Below are 16,089 nucleotides of genomic sequence, written 5' to 3'. Positions count from 1 at the left end.
CTAGTGGTCCCTGGCATGCATGCTGGGCGATAGAAATCTGATCACCTCCTGCCCCCAGGCCTGCCAAAAGCTGCTTACTTTGCTGTAATGGAAACAATCCCGGATTCTTTTCCACTTGCACTCTGTTTTCTCTTCCCACCCTTCCCCCACTTCCTCTCCCTTGAACTTTACACTGCAAATTCTTTGAGGCAGAGGCCCATCCTCTTGTCTTTTGTAAAGTGTCATACATACTCATTGTTCTCTATAAATAATGGGAGGTGCATTTGTGCAAACATTTGGGAAACTTATTCAGTTATCCCTCTTGTGCTCCCCACCACCGCATTCTCCATTCCCATGTTTCTATAGTTCTATACATAAGCAGCATAACTTCACTTAACCAAACACAAATTTCACATTCTTAATTTTAGTCCACATTTAATTAAAATAAGCATTTTTTTTCAAGTTTAAAAAAATTGCTTGAAAAACTGTTCCATAGAAGAGAGCAAGATGGTAATGCTACAGGTACCGGCCAATCAGTTCTGTGCATAGCCATGTGTTACTACAGTAATGATACAAAGAAAAGTGCAAGCTTTCAATGCTGGAACAAAAGATGAAGAACTTCCACAGCACACCCCCTCAAAGAGGTGCCATTTATATGCACCCTACAGCAGCCTTTCTCAACCTTCTGCTTGACAGGTATGTAGGACAGCAACTTCCATCATCCCCAGCCAATAAAGTGAATGCTTGCTACGTAGGCATGATGAGATTTCCAGTCCAACATATCTGACAGTTATCACCTCGAGGAAGGATGGCCTAAAGACACACAGAGAGATACGTACATCTTGAGCACAGATTTCCTGCATGAGTTCTTACACATTTTGTAACCCTCCAGTAGAGCCAGTTGCTACAGCCCAGTGTACACAAGTACCCATTTCAGAGCATTCACTCTTTTGCTTTGCAGTGTATTTGACACAGGTCAGTGCCAACCTAACACCGCTTTTCTGTGTACTGTATTTTGTCATCCATCTCTATTGCCTCCTCTGCACAGAACTGTTTTCCAAGCAATGGCTCCAGATCCAACTTCAACATATCTTATTTATTTATTTTTACATTGAGCTGATATGCTATCGCTGGAGAATACCCTTCCGTGTGGTTGGAAACTGCCAGAAACAGGCATTGCTCCCTGTATGGACATCCCCGTTTTATCTCAACTCTTGACTCCAAGTTACACAGCTCCTGAAACAGTACAAAACCAACTGAACCTGCTTAATCAGTGGGTGAAGCAAGGTGATGGGACATAACCAGTTCAGCTATACTTCTTGGAAACCACCTTCCATGTCTGTATTTTTAAAGGAGCATCGTGTGGTGGAATCACACCTTCTGAAACCACACAAAAAAACTACAGAACCTCTTTAAGCAGATCGAGAGTCCACATCAAGATCACCTATCCTTTTTCCAGATTACCATCCTACCCCCACTCCCCATTTCTAAGGTATGATGGAGTTATTATTGTTAGCCACAAATGCTTCTTTGAAACTTGAATCCATACTGCCTCTTTGACTCCTTCACTGTTTTGATTATTTTGGCATTTAAGCCTCCCAAACTTCAACAACCACTCGTTGGCGGGAGCTACTGCACCAAAGGCCTCTCCGTGAAAGCCAAACGCAACCTCAAGCCTTAGTAACAGAGTGTCGAACTCACTCACCAGCATTGACGATCGCATCCACCTCTAGCTTGGTGATATCCCCACGGAAGAGAGAGATCTTCTCATTCAGATGGTTATCCTTGGGGTAAACTGTCTCTTCAGGTTGCTTGACCCGGGCGCCTGGCAGCCGTGGGATAAGGGGGAAAGATAACAAATATAAAGACTTATGAGAGATCTGTAAAAGTCAATCATGTTTCAGTACTACCGCTAGTATCCTGTTGCCTGCAAGGATGCTGTGGAACAGTCTGCTCCACACACAGTGTCTCCTTTACTTATGCAAGGGGGGCATCTGGCAACAAATGAACAGAATGCCTGCTTAAAGCAGAACTAAGCTGAGAGCCATCACCTCATACTGCATTAGAGGAATTCAGAATTAAGGTAAGCGTTGTAAGAATAAGTACTTGCTTCACTCTCTCTGCAAAATCTTCCACTATTCAGTTTTACTGCATGACACTAAGTCCTAATATTATGGAAGACGGAGAAAATTTTCTTCTTATCTATTTTCCACACAGCATGCATAACCGTATACACTACAACCATTTCGCTTCTTATTCAGCTTATCTCCTGAATTAACAAGTTCCAAATATTGTATTCTAGAGTGGAGAGAACTTCTGGTCCTTCCTTTGTTGGTGAAATAATACTCTCATCATCCCCCCCTCCACCATCAGCTGTATTGGAAAGGAATAATGGGAGATGGAGTGTCTAGCAAGATATTTGCATATATATTTTTTTGCAATATTATTTTGTATATATACATTAATTTTATGTATAGATACCTTATTATTAGTATGTAATCCTTTAAAAACATTCTTGAAAGGCCCCCAAACTCCAGATATAGAAAAAATGGAACAACAAATACTGTAACTGAGCATGAGAGAGATGATAGTATACATAAACGTAAGACTCCAGGATCAGACGGATTAGGCCCAGAATATTATAAGACATTTCAAAATCTCCTCTTATCTGAATTGAAGGATTTATTTATTAGAATATTAATGGCAGAAGGAATTCCAGGGTCTTGAAAACATTCAATTAATGTTAATTTTGAAACCAGATAAGGACCCGACTAATGATCATGTAGACCAATTTCATTGATGAATCAGGATGCTAAAATATTTACATTTATTTTACCTAGAAGATTGAATGGTTTTATTGATGAACATATTGGTAAAGATCAGAATGGATTTCTAAACAATAGACAAATGGGGGATTTAATAAGAAGGGTATTAAATGTAACCAATAATATTAAAGAAACAAAGAAAAAAGCAGGGATACTGTTGCTGGATATTTTCAAGGCCTTTGACTTCTTGGAATGATCAGCTTTAAAAATATTAACACAAGAATTAGGTTTTGGTGCACATTTTAGAAATATTATTCAGCAACTATATTCAGAGAATGCCACGATTTTAGTAAATGATGGTATGACAGAAACAATTGCACTAGGCTGGGGAACAAGACAAGGATGCCCCCTATCTCAAATACTATTTGCCATGATAATAGAATTATTATCGAATACAATTAGAGAAGATACCAAAATAAAAGGATTAGGGAATAAAGATAAAATCAAGATAAACTTCTTTGCAGACGACATGTTACTAACAATTGAAAATCCAATTAATTCTATAGAAAAGATTAAAGATTAAATTAAATTTTGTGTTTTGGCTGATAAAGAATTAAAAGAACTCCAGAATGTGACTAACATGTATTGCAATGAAAATAAAAGGGCAAAGATGAATAAAACATTATGGTATCTTCCTCAAAAGAATGGAGATTTGAGTATACCTGATATTAAATTATATAGCTCATCGAGATATATACGTACCAGAAATTTTAGTAAACAGTAATGGGATAATATGGAGTGATCATGAGTTTTACAAGATAAAGGAAGATACGGAAAAATTGTTTTTTAAGCAAAATTTAAAGGATATTCTTATAAATATAGATAACCCATTTTATACAAATACTGTACAAATAAACTTATTTGTAGCTGAGAACCCATTTTTAAATAATACGTTGCAATGCTGGAAGAAGTACAAGAGAATAGTGAGTCCAAAGATTTCACCATTGACACATGTGGTGGAATCACACAGTTTTCCAGATAACTTGAAGATGAAATTAAATAAGGTTTTGTTAGAACAGAAAGTTATAAAAATTAAAGATTGGAATAAGAAGATGTATAGTACAGTATAGAGAGAATTAAAAGAAAGGGGAACCTACTATCATATGTGGCAGGCATGTGAAGAGAGACAGAAGGAATGGATTATTATATTTAATGAGATTAAATTCTAGAGACAAATATACAAAGATCCCCAATGTTAGCATTGTTAAATATATTAGGAAACAGTCAATTAGACAGGGGGAAAATTGAACTAATTGTTATTATGTTAACAGCCACTGGACTGTTATTTGCAAAGAACTGGAAAAATGATAATCAATTGATGTTGGAAGAATGGTATAATAAGATGTGGAACTTAGCTATTAACGATAAATTAACTTGTGAATTTAAACTTAGAAAAGGATTATTGAAAGAAAATCATTTTAATGGGATCTGGAACCCTTATACAGAAGCTCTCGTTTCTGCTTGTTATTCAGCCCTTTCAGAAATGCTGAGCAATTATTCACAAAACATAAAGGTTATACTCCAACTCAAGAATCATTATATTTTTGGAAAAAAACGGAGCACATTATAAATTAAGATGAAATATATTGATGAAAAATATAAACTCAAAGCGAATAGGCCGAGAATGCTGTCACCAAATCAGAACATTGTGCTTTAAAATTTGAATCCGTCAGAAAGAGGAATGGTCTCTTTCCCAGCACAGAATGTTTATCGCAGCGTTTTGGGCATTTAAAAAAAAACCTGAAAACTTGGATGCTTACGCAGGCCTTCCCTCCAGCGAATACCTGATTCTTTTTGATGTTTTTCTTCCCCCACCCCTTTACTTTTGGATGATTCGTTTATAATGACGTCTATAAACTTTGTTATATTGTAATTTTGTTAGATTGTTGTTTTGTGCGTTGGAAGCCACCTAGAGTGGTCGTTGACTAGATAGGTGGGATATAAATGCAATAGATAGATAGATAGATAGATAGATAGATAGATAGATAGATAGATAGATAGATAGATAGATAGATAGATAGATAGATAGATAGATAGATAGATAGATAGATAGATAGATAGATAGATAGATAGATAGATAGATAGATAGATAGATAGATAGATAGAGCCTGGGTTTTCTCCCTTCTGTCATAATTTTTTATTGCAAAAGGTTTATTGCAGCCCATTGATCGTTTTCACCAGACGTCTCTTCACCTTCTGCAGTTTGATGATATTATTTCTCAAGTCCATCACTTGAACGACCAGCAACATACCTCAGTGGTAGAACACACGCTCTGGAGGCTGACTTCCCCAGTATTTTCACGTAGAACTGGAACAGACTCCTCTGAAGCTCTGGAGAACTCTTGCCAAGTCATAGTAGATAAGACTCAGCTAGATGGACCATTTGCCTGACTTAATAAAAAGACAGCTTTTCTGTCTGCCTGGAAAAACGTCTCCACTCAGTATAAGAACCATGTTGAGCTAACTCAGGATATACTGTTTAAAACATTCACAGGTCCATAGCACTTTCTTTCCTGGATATTTTTTGTGGGGGAAAAACACACACCAACAAAGCTGTATGGAGTAATCATGAAATAATGGAGTCAAAAGGGGCCTCTAAGGCCATCAAGTCTGACCCTCAATGCAGGAATCCAAATCAAGGTAGATCTCATAAAGAGTGCTAAAAACAAAATAAGACTCACTTTTGGCCATCTCTTTCCACGTAGGTATTTGCTTCAGTTTGATGAAATCCCGGGTGAAATAGTGCTCTCGTTTCTGCTTGTTATTCAGCCCTTTCAGAAATGCTGAGCAATTAAAAAGGAGGGAGGGAGGAATGGGGAGGGGGAGACAAAAAAAATAAGAAGTTAAAAAGATGGAGAGGAAAACTGGTTCGTGTCTGGGAGAAGAGCACATAAAGAAGGCATCTGGGGGAAAGACTTCAGTCCGGAAGCCAGAACAGGCTTGATGTCATGATGAACAGTTGATAGATACCGGTATTCTTCAAAGTGTTAAAACATAAATAAACCTTTTTACAATCATACTCTGCTTTGAAACCTTCAGGCCCCAGCAGTATATAAATATTAATTAATAAATAACTACACATCAAAGGTAAAGAACAAGAGCACACCACTGGAGTGGCACCACTGGATATTTGTACACCCGTTCCTGGGAAAACTTTTGGCCTTGGGCTACTAAGTGATAGAGCAAACAGGGCAGCATTGTCCTAGGAAGGGAGGTAAATGTGGAAGTTTCATTATGCCAATTACACACCTTATTGCCCATGTGTGCCAGAACAGTTAGCTACCAGTATCTCTTAGTTGTGAAAATCATTTCCCATTCTAGATGTGTCCAGGCTGCAGATTAACGGGCATCTGAACAAAGCCGCCTCTGCTTTGGAGAAAAAGTCCAGGGATGACTTAGATCTAGCCTTCCAGTGTTGCTGAGTTCCAGTGGACCGATGTTGGCTTGAAGGAGGTCCACAAGCTCCCTGCAGGGTCTGCTGGTCCTTTGCAAAGGCATCTAACCTGTCTTCCTCTGGCACCTTATTGGCTGATTTTGGAGATCTTCTTGTGATTGATAAGCAGTTCTTGTGGGAAAGCCTGCATGGTGGATTTCACGCAGGTTTTTAAAGTGTGAATTCTCCACCAGTTTTTTTTTTAAAAACAGAGATTGAAAAAGTCATGTTTATTAGACAAAAGTTTCCAGAAACCTCCCAGACACCCATAGTTATTACTTTCCAGGCTGCATTCCGCAGACTATCCCTCTGACTGTGCGGACTAGGAGATTCTGGTAGTTGTATATCAAAAAAGTAACTTTTCTGAAGCCTTTTATAAGAATTATTTATTTATTTTAAAAAGTTGACCGCTCAGATTTTAAGGTGCACCATCCTCTCAAAGCTGTTTGTAAATAAACAGACATGCACCCGACTTAAAAAATAATTGCTTGTAAGGGTATCTTCCGTAATAATATTCTGACTGGAACATCATCACATGCACTGATGGGTCAAAAACACTGGAGCCAGATTGTTGACCAGGGCTGATTACAGTGATCACATAACCTGCCTGTTACAAGCAGCTCCACTGACTGCCAATCCATTTCTGGGCACAATTCAAAGTGCTGGTTTTTACCTATAAACTGCTTAGGTCCAAACTATCTCAAAGACCGTATCTCCCTTTATGAGGCTGCATGGGTGTTCAAATCATCAGGCGAGGCCTTTCTCTCAATCCCGCCAACTTCTCAGGTGCCCTTGGTGGGGACACGGAAGAGGGCCTTCTTTGTGGCTGCTCCCCAGACTTTGGAACTCCCTCCCACTGGAATCCAGGCTGGCCCCATCTTCGTGTCCTTCTACAAGCAAAGACCTTTCTCTTCAGGCAGGCTTTCCCTTAGTGCCTGGCTGAGAAGGTTTTTTTTAATTGTTGTGCTTTGTTGCTTTTAAATGTGTTTTTCGTATTAATTTTATTTACGATTTTAAATATTTGTTTACTTTTAAAAAATTATATTTACTGTTTTTGCTTTTAAATATTGCATTTTTAATTATGTAAGCTACTTTGGGTTCTTTTTAAGGAGAAAGTTGGGGTAAAATATTTTATATAAATAAATACATAAAAATAAATAATAAAATAACTCAAATGCTTTATAAAATGCAGCAACTGGGAGAAAAACCCTCCATATGTTTATTTTAATCAAACACAACTTATGCAATTAGAATGTCTTTAAAATGTTGTCTTTAAGACTAAAAATGACATTACTGCATATGAGGGGACATCAAAAAGTCTTTGCATCTATTATTTATTATCCAAGGTTCTGCAGCTGACATCTCTGTCATCCAAACAGTTTCCCTTTTTATATGTGCCTGAGCTGGAGATTAGCAGGTATGAGTTAGGTATAAAAATCTGTCATTCTGTAAATGAACGCACTCCAGCATCCGACACAAGACTTCAAGTTCCTAGTTCTACTAATTACAAAGACAACACAGGATGAAGACAAACAAATTTCTTGTTTCAGCTACCCAACCCAGTCATATAAAAGTAGAAACAGATGGAGTTTATCCCTTAACCCAGTGGTTCCCAACCTTGAGTCCTTAACTACAACATTTATTTTATTTTATTTTTATTTATATGCTGCCTTTCTCCCCATAAAAGACCCAAGGCAGCTCAAAACAGATAAAACAATGTATTTTAATACACAACATAAATATCATTTAAAAAAACCTAAACATAAGATTTTAAAAATCAAGTTTAAAAACACCTTTAAAAATCAGGATTCCTGAGATATCCAGAAGCCTTCAAGAGCAGCAGCCATGATCCACTTGGGAGCCATCGCCCCATCCAAAAAAAGCAGAGAAAGGGCTAAACCTTTCTACTCAGCCTTTCCTGGCTGTATCCTGTTGCTTCATTAATTTCTCTCCCTGATCCAGCTTAGTGGCACCAGTATTTCGTCAAGTGTGCGGCCACCCTGCCCACGTCTACCCTTGGTTTAGAAGCAATGATCTTTACCACAGCAGATGCTACCTGGCCACTAAGCCAGGTGCAGGGTGCTGATTTAGGAAACCCGAAACAGCTGAGGATGAGGTTCTTCTTCCACACAAACTACTCTGGTTCCTACCGTCTACAAAGAAGGCTACCTGATTATGAATGGCATTTGCCTGTGGAGAATTTTGGTCACCAACGAAAGACTTATTTGGACAGAAATGTCACCGATACACAACCTAACCCAGTGACCTGTCATGATTTTCATGAAATAGCTCACTATTCTGTTGTTTTCTTTCTGTGTTGCTGTTTTACCATCTACTATAATTTTTTTTAACCTTATAACTCAATTTAATGTTTTTGAAAATCAAAAGGGGTACAACCATGGTCTCCCATGAACAAATCTATTCCCCCCCACACACCAGTCCATATGCTAAAAATTTTCAGCCAAGCCTTCTTATTCTTATTCTTATTCTTATTCTTATTCTTATTCTTATTCTTATTCTTATTCTTATTCTTATTCTTATTCATTCATTCATTCATTCATTCTTTCTTTCTTTCTTTCTTTCTTTCTTTCTTTCTTTCTTTCTTTCTTTCTTTCTTTCTTTCTTTATTTATTTATTTATTTATTTATTTATTTATTTATTTATCACCCATCTGGCAGCCAGGGCCACTCTAGGCAGTTTACAGCACATAAATAAACAACAGAACAACAAAATAATACAATATTTTTGTATTAAATAATACAATTCTCTAGGTGCCTTTGAGAAGAGTAACCAAGGAGCAAGAACTCTTGGTACTAATATCACCATCTGAACTATTTTCCTCAGAGTACATAGGGTCCAAAGGGTGAAGTAGAGTATTGTCCAATAACTCATCTGAAGATCGGTTTTAACAATAAAAATAATACGTAAAATAAATCTGACAACGGATGACCCTCAGGAGGCCTACTGCCCCCAAACGCCTCAGGTATTGTGTGGGTCAAAATGGCTGTTCTTCAACAAATGTCCTTCCGATGAAAACCTAATTGGTGCCAGCCCGGCCGTTTTGCTCTGGGGACAGCTCAAAACCTTTCCAGTTTGTTTTGCTTTATTCACTATTTTCTCTCTTTTAATTTTTTAGGAGATATTTTTGAGCCCACTGTTCTTGTTATCCTTTCTCTCTCTCTCTCTCTCTCTCGTAACCGTATTTATACGCTGCCCTGGGTTACCCAGAAATGTACAGGTGATTAACATTGTTTCCATACATAAAATTCAAGAACAAACACAAAACAGGTTTCAGTACCAAGGGTTCTTTTGTGTTGGTTTCCTTTTGGCAGCATTTAATTGCAGAAAAAACACTTGGTCCCTCCCTGAGGTCCTGTGACAACACAGTGTTGCTAACGCCAGCGCTACAATGTCTAGATTTAAACACCTCACTCTCAGTCCTGGCCAACAATTTAAGGGGAAAAAAACACCAAGGCAACGAAGCACCCTATTTATTTATGTATTTATTTATTTATTTAAGCAAGGGGTGCTTGAACTTTGTAAAAATAAAAAATCTAATATAGTGGCCATTACTTTGTTCAAGCTGTTATGGAAGGCCTACGCTTTCTTCTACATTGGTAATTTTTCTTTTTTTTTTCTGGGACTGATTTTGGTGATTTGGCCTCACGCGCCCAAAAAAAGCAGACCAGCAAGAATGGCCAGGTCCAATTTGAGGTGCTTTTAGGGCTGTCGTTTGTTACTGAGAGGAACTCCATTTTTCCCAGGCCTCTGAGGCCTAGACATGGCTGCCATTCCCCGTTGCCTAGGCTACCGTTCAGATTTCCCACGATGCATTGCAGGGCTTTTGCCTACAAAGAGGCCAAGCCCCAGGCGAGCAGAAATTCTCATCATTTGCTCTTTCAGTAACTGCAGACCGGCCATTCCCAAAATATCTAGCCTTCTGCCACCTGCCCAAGTTTTCCAACCCCCCCTGCGAGAAAGTCAGAGCTTGCTGCCCGCTCTTGGGAGCATTGCAACTGCCCAAGAAATCAGGAGGAGAGGAGCCCCCATTATTTCAGTTATCATACTTCTGTGTAAGGAATATGTTCAACTACCCGGGTGCCTAATCTCCCTCTCACCCAAATGCAATAGTGCTTCAAGGCTCATATTGTACCCTTGGGGGATTTTAAGGTTCATACCCATAAAGGGAAAGTGTGGCAAATGGTTCAAGAGGCACATTAGGATTTGGGAGATGATGGTTCAAGACTTATGAAACCCACAAAGCAATCTGAAGGTTTTGTCCCTCTTCCCTGACGTGGCCTACCTCACAGGGGTAAACAGAGCCACACATACACGACACTGAGTTCCCTGGAGAAGAGGTGGAATAGAAATGGCAATAAATAAAACACAAATCAGGTGGTACCTGGGGAAAGGAGACAAAGTTTGCCACGGGAGCACTGGGACGTGACAGAGACACACACACACACACCTCTTCCTCCCTCCCAAACATCTCCCCCTCTCACTTACATTTAGCCTCCTTCCAGTCAGTGGAGGTTGTCAAATCCACCTTAGCTGCCATGGCCAAGAGGGGAACCGCTGCCCAGCTCCGGATCCCCTTTGCAAACACCCACTGGGTCGGCACCCGGGGCCACCCAGGAAGCCTGGCTCCACTGCACAACCCTTTCCTTCCACCCCCGGGCACTGTGATGGAACAACTGCCCCAGACTCTCCACCACCTCCCCAGAGTTCCAGGCAGGCTCCGGTTTTGCAGGGACATGAGGAGCCCTGGCATGGTTGCCAAGCCCAGGGAGAGGTGGGGGCAGACAGGAATGCACTGGGCTCTTAGCCTCCGGCCCTGGTTGGTCCTCCAGCAGCCTAGAGAAATTCTTCTTCCTTATTTATAAACACCTGATATTTAGGCAGGAGGTTGCTGCTGTGCCACAACACACACAGAGAGAGACATGCGATGTAGGGCTTTGGCTGTCAAGCCTCTTGCCTCCGCCTCCCTCTCCTGCAAAGCCTTCTGGGAAACGTAGTTTCACTTAGAGGCTCGGCACCACCACGGGTGTGCAGCTAGCTGCACTGCCAGCCCCGCTTGGCTTGAAGCCACTTTGACCTGCCCAGATTTCGTCCTTCCCTGAGAAGGGAGGCCTTGACAGCTTTAAAAAATACACTTTAAAAGAAAGAAAGAAACAGTAGAAGAACTAACATGTTAGCAAAAATTAAAGCCAGGGGTGGAGTGGTAATACTGGCATTTTAAAGACTGAGATTTGTTCCAGTGAGCACTTTTGTGGATCAGAATCATTTGTCATAACTTCAGAAACTGATTTACTTTGCTCGAAAGATGTAACCTTACATACCAGAGCTTAAAAACTGTACTTGTTTGTACACACATGCGCACCCAAGTTGGAAAATTCTGGAAGTTGTAGTTAAAAAAAAAACAACCCAACACCTATTTCCATGTTGTGATTCAGACACATCTCCTGAAGCAGCCATGGGGAAACCTTTTCCTTAGACTAAGGAAAAAGTGACATGCTCCCAGCTCTCTCTTCCCCCCCCCATGCCCAAAATAAGGCTCACTAAACTCACAGATCTAGTTGCAAGATAGGTTTAGAGGGAGAAAAGGTGCATTTTCCCCCTAGCCCTAAGTTGCCCCTTTCCTCTTTGCTTGCACGTTAGCATGACTCATGGGGCTAATTTTAGGCAGGTTGCCAAGGCATCGCCAGGCCAAGACAGACACGAAGCTTCTAATTATAGCAAGGAAGCTACACTGGCAGCTGCCCACACCACCCGCCAATGTCAGGTGATGAAAGTTCATATTATAGCCTAAGCCTCTGCAGATGGAAAGCACAATGCTGTTTTAAACTAAAAACTAGATTAATGAAGACTATATTTCTTCATTTGAGGATTACCTTAATATCCAGGGGGAAAAACTAGAAAAGGCCATGTGGTTCTTTCATAACACGAATGCAAGATCACGTGATCCCTTTGTTGGTTGTTATGTGCCCTTAAGTCTCCTCCACCCTACGGCAACCCTATGAATCAGGCATCTCCAGAATGTCCTGTCCTCCACAGCTCCGCTCAGCTCTTTGCAAACTCAAGGTTGTGGTTCCTTTAGAGAGTCAATCCATTTCGTATTTGGTCTTCCTCTTTTCCTGCTGCTGTCAACCTATCCCAGCATTATTGTCTTTTCCAGACCCACAGTTGATGTTATTTCAATTAAAATATCTTAAATGACTGATGCTTCTTCTAGTTTCACTCCTCCTTCATCTGAATCTAGTCTGTCTTTCTATATACATTCTGCAGACAGCTTGAACAGATAAGGGGACACAATGCACCCTCGTCTGATAACTTTGTCAACAAGAAAGTATTCTGTCTCTCTGTATTCTAATGGTAGTTTCTTGCCCACAATACCTTTAATTAGACCACTGAAAAATAACATGAACGAACAGCTTTCAACACTAATCCATCTTACTCAGACTGAACACCAAGATTTCGTGGCTAAGAAAAAACTGTGTTTCCCCCCTCTCATATATGGAATTTTTGGGACTCTTATATATTTTTTCTGCACTCTTGCATTTGTATTATATAAGGACCATATAGCATCTTGAAAAGCAGAGACATCACCTTGCCAACAAAAGTCCAAATAGTCAAAGCTATGGTTTTTCCTGTCGTGATGTATGGAAGTGAGAGCTGGACCATAAAGAAAGCAGACCGCCGAAGAATTGATGCCTTTGAATTGTGGTGCTGGAGGAGGCTCTTGAGAATCCCCTGGACTGCAAGGAGAACAAACCTATCAGTTCTAAAGGAAATCAACCCTGAGTGCTCACTGGAAGGACAGATCCTGAAGCTGAGGCTCCAGTACTTTGGCCATCTAATGAGAAGAAAAGACTCCCTGGAAAAGACCCTGATGTTGGGAAAGTGTGATGGCAAGAGGAGAAGGGGACGACCGAGGATGAGATGGCTGGACAGTGTCTGCGAAGCAACCAACATGAACCTGACACAACTCCGGGAGGCAGTAGAAGACAGGAGGGCCTGGCGTGCTCTGGTCCATGGGGTCACGAAGAGTCGGACACGACTAAACGACTAAACACACAAACACACATATAGCCTTTTCTAATTTTTTTTTCTGAATTATAGAGGATACCATGAATAGCCACCCAGAGTAGCATCTAGAAGACAACATAATTATGCAAACAAGTTGTTGTTTGCATAATTTATGTTCTAAACTGCCCAGAGAATGCTCTAGCACTATGAACAGTATATAAGTCAAAACAGCAATATCCCAATTCTCTGATGGATGCTTGCCGCTTTCTTGTATTACCTTTTCCTTGGCCAAATGGAAACCTTGAGTTTTAAAAGAAGACGGGGGGGGGGGGAGAGAAATACAGAATACTGCAGATGGTTCTTCGATTGAAGAGTTGGGAGGAAAAATCCAGCCAACTGTTCTCTGGGGTGGAGTTTGAAGTCACATCCCCAATGGCATTGACAGATTGCATCTGAATTCATTTAAGAAGCAGATCTGGCACCATGAATTTTTGGGACTCTTATGTAGATCTTTTCCCCCTGCAGTATCCACAAAATTTTGGTGTACAACCTGAAAAAGTTAGATTGCCATTGAAAGCTGTTTGAATTTTTTAGTGGTCTAACAAAGGGATCCCCATTCTTGCAGTTGCCTGAATTTCTCAACCGATGAGAAAATTTTGCTTTTTTGTTCTTAGTTTTGCTCCCACGCTTACTGTCTGACCTCTTAAACTTTCTCTGTACCTAGGTTCAAATTATACTTGTTCCTCCACCAATTAAACAAGCTTGGATTAATCTAACTGGCAGTAATTGCAAATTTAACAAAAATTGAAAGTAGAAGCTATTTCTCTTCCTTACATCAGTAATTTAGGCCGCTGTTACATGTTTACAACTATACAAAGTTTAAGCACAAACTTTTTGTGGTTCCTAAACAACAATGCCTCTGACACAGACAAGGCAAAAATGTTTCTCAAAAGCAGATAGTGCTACATGTAACAAGGCTTACAAAAGACTTAAAAGCTGGGGTAAATTCCACTGAAGTGAATGGATTTTACTTCTGAATGTGAACACTTAAAAATAGTATAGCAGCATATAATGCAGTCTTTTTAACTCACAAATAATCTAAATTATAACTACTACCATTCCCGGCTATGCAGGTGGAGCTGTGGGAGTAGCATTGGAAGATTTATTTTATTTATTTATTTATTTTATTTCTATCCCGCCTATCTGATCATATTAGACCACTCTAGGCGGCTTACAGTAAAAAGAACAATGTAATTTTAATGGTTCCCCATTGCTACCATAAAAGACTCTTGCCATTCAAAGCAGACAATACTACACCAAGTCAGCTACCTCAGGCTTTCTAAATCAGTGACTGGAGTTGTTGCTGTTGTTTAGTCGTGTCCGACTCTTCGTAACCTCATGGACCAGAGAGCACGCCAGGCCCTCCTGTCTTCCACTGCCTCCTGGAGTTGGGTCAAATTAATGTTGGTAGATTCGATGACACTGTCCAGCCATCTCGTCCTCTGTCGTCCCCTTCTCCTCTTGCCTTCACACTTTCCCAACATCAGGGTCTTTTCCAAGGAGTCTTCTGGAGTAAAGCTCTTTAAATGCTCCCATCCACTAGCAAGGCTACTGGGTACTGCAGTATCACACATCTGAAGACTCCAAGTTTGACAAGGATAATCTAACTTCTAACCTAAGGCATCTTCATAGTCTTTTGTTTTCCCAGAACAAGCTCGAACAGTGATGACATCTGAACGCAAACCTGAGAGGAGGAAGGGAGGCATAGAAGAGCAAAGAGATGGGCTAAAGATGGCTAGCACCTCTGCCTCTTCCAGAGCCATCTTTCCCCGTCTGTCTTGTGAGAAAGATCCATATCACTTCTCTTAGCAGTAAGAAAAGTTTTGTTTTGCCAGAACAGGATAACATGGTTAGAGGACTGGAAATCTTACAACGTGGCTTACTGTGTTTTTACCAATGAATGCTTATATTGTATCAAGCCATCGTTCAGAAAGCTGTAACCCCAAATGGAACCTAAATTATAAGGAAATAATAAAATTTAAAAAAGCTTCCTTAAAGAGTGCAACCCTTTCTCACTTCTCTGATATGCCTACAACTGCAGTTAGGATTCAGACATAGGATACTGAGCTTTTTTTAAAAAAACCCGCAAAAGTACATATTTAATTTTAAAAAAAGAATTAAACAAAAAGTGAAGTTTTACAAAAGAAACAAGCAAGGGGAAAAATGAAAAGGAAGCAGATGAAATAATTGCGTCACGCCTTGACGTCACCAACAAAAACAAATCAAGGGGGAAACTAGTTTCCGGTTCGCCTTTTGGTGACGTCACTCGACTTTATCCATTCAAGGCCGTCTCAGGAGGCGAAATCCGAAAAGCCCAATCAAAGCTGTATGCGGAAAGAGCCAATGGGCGCCTGCCGAAATGACTTGGTCCCGCCCACTGAGAGTCCAATGCGGCTGCGGTCCATGAAAACTGAAGAGCGGTTGCTTTGCCAAGGGAACATCCATTGGATGGTTCCCCCCCAGGTACCGCCCACCCCTGTCTGTCAAGCTTGCTGGACCAATGGCCGTATGGCTGGCCGCTCCTTTGACGGGTTCCGCCGGCCCACACGTGACTCACCGGCGGCACTTGTGGCGGAACATGGAGGGGGGTTAAGGGGTGGGTGGGAAGAAAGCAATTCCTAGCCAATGAGATCTGGAAAGGGGAGTGGCTTAAGCCGAGACCGCGAATCGGCGGGATGGAAAAAAAAAATCCCCATCCGTTCAGGCCTATAAGGAAAGCGGGGGGGGGGAACAGAGTAGGCGTGTCCACGAGGCGAGGCGGGAGCC

At 40.6% G+C, this 16,089-nt stretch overlaps 1 protein-coding gene across 1 annotated transcript in view; it reads right to left on the bottom strand.

Annotated features, from left to right (window-relative positions):
- Positions 1-11,143, bottom strand: part of MACROD1 (mono-ADP ribosylhydrolase 1) — a 352,795-nt gene extending 341,652 nt beyond the window's left edge. The window contains exons 1-3 of the mRNA XM_072983934.2: positions 10,744-11,143; positions 5,486-5,587; positions 1,685-1,804 (exon numbers count right to left, since the gene is read on the bottom strand). Of these exons, the coding sequence (XP_072840035.2) occupies positions 1,685-1,804; positions 5,486-5,587; positions 10,744-11,008 (487 nt within the window). The 5' untranslated portion in view covers positions 11,009-11,143. The remainder of the gene's footprint in view (positions 1-1,684; positions 1,805-5,485; positions 5,588-10,743) is intronic.
- Between the last annotated feature and the right edge of the window lie 4,946 nt (positions 11,144-16,089).

This window comes from Pogona vitticeps, chromosome 15 (assembly GCF_051106095.1).
Source record: "Pogona vitticeps strain Pit_001003342236 chromosome 15, PviZW2.1, whole genome shotgun sequence".
Taxonomy (NCBI): Eukaryota; Metazoa; Chordata; class Lepidosauria; order Squamata; family Agamidae; genus Pogona; species Pogona vitticeps.
Note: the sequence above shows the minus strand (reverse complement) of the source record. Positions and strands in the feature narration are given on the sequence as shown.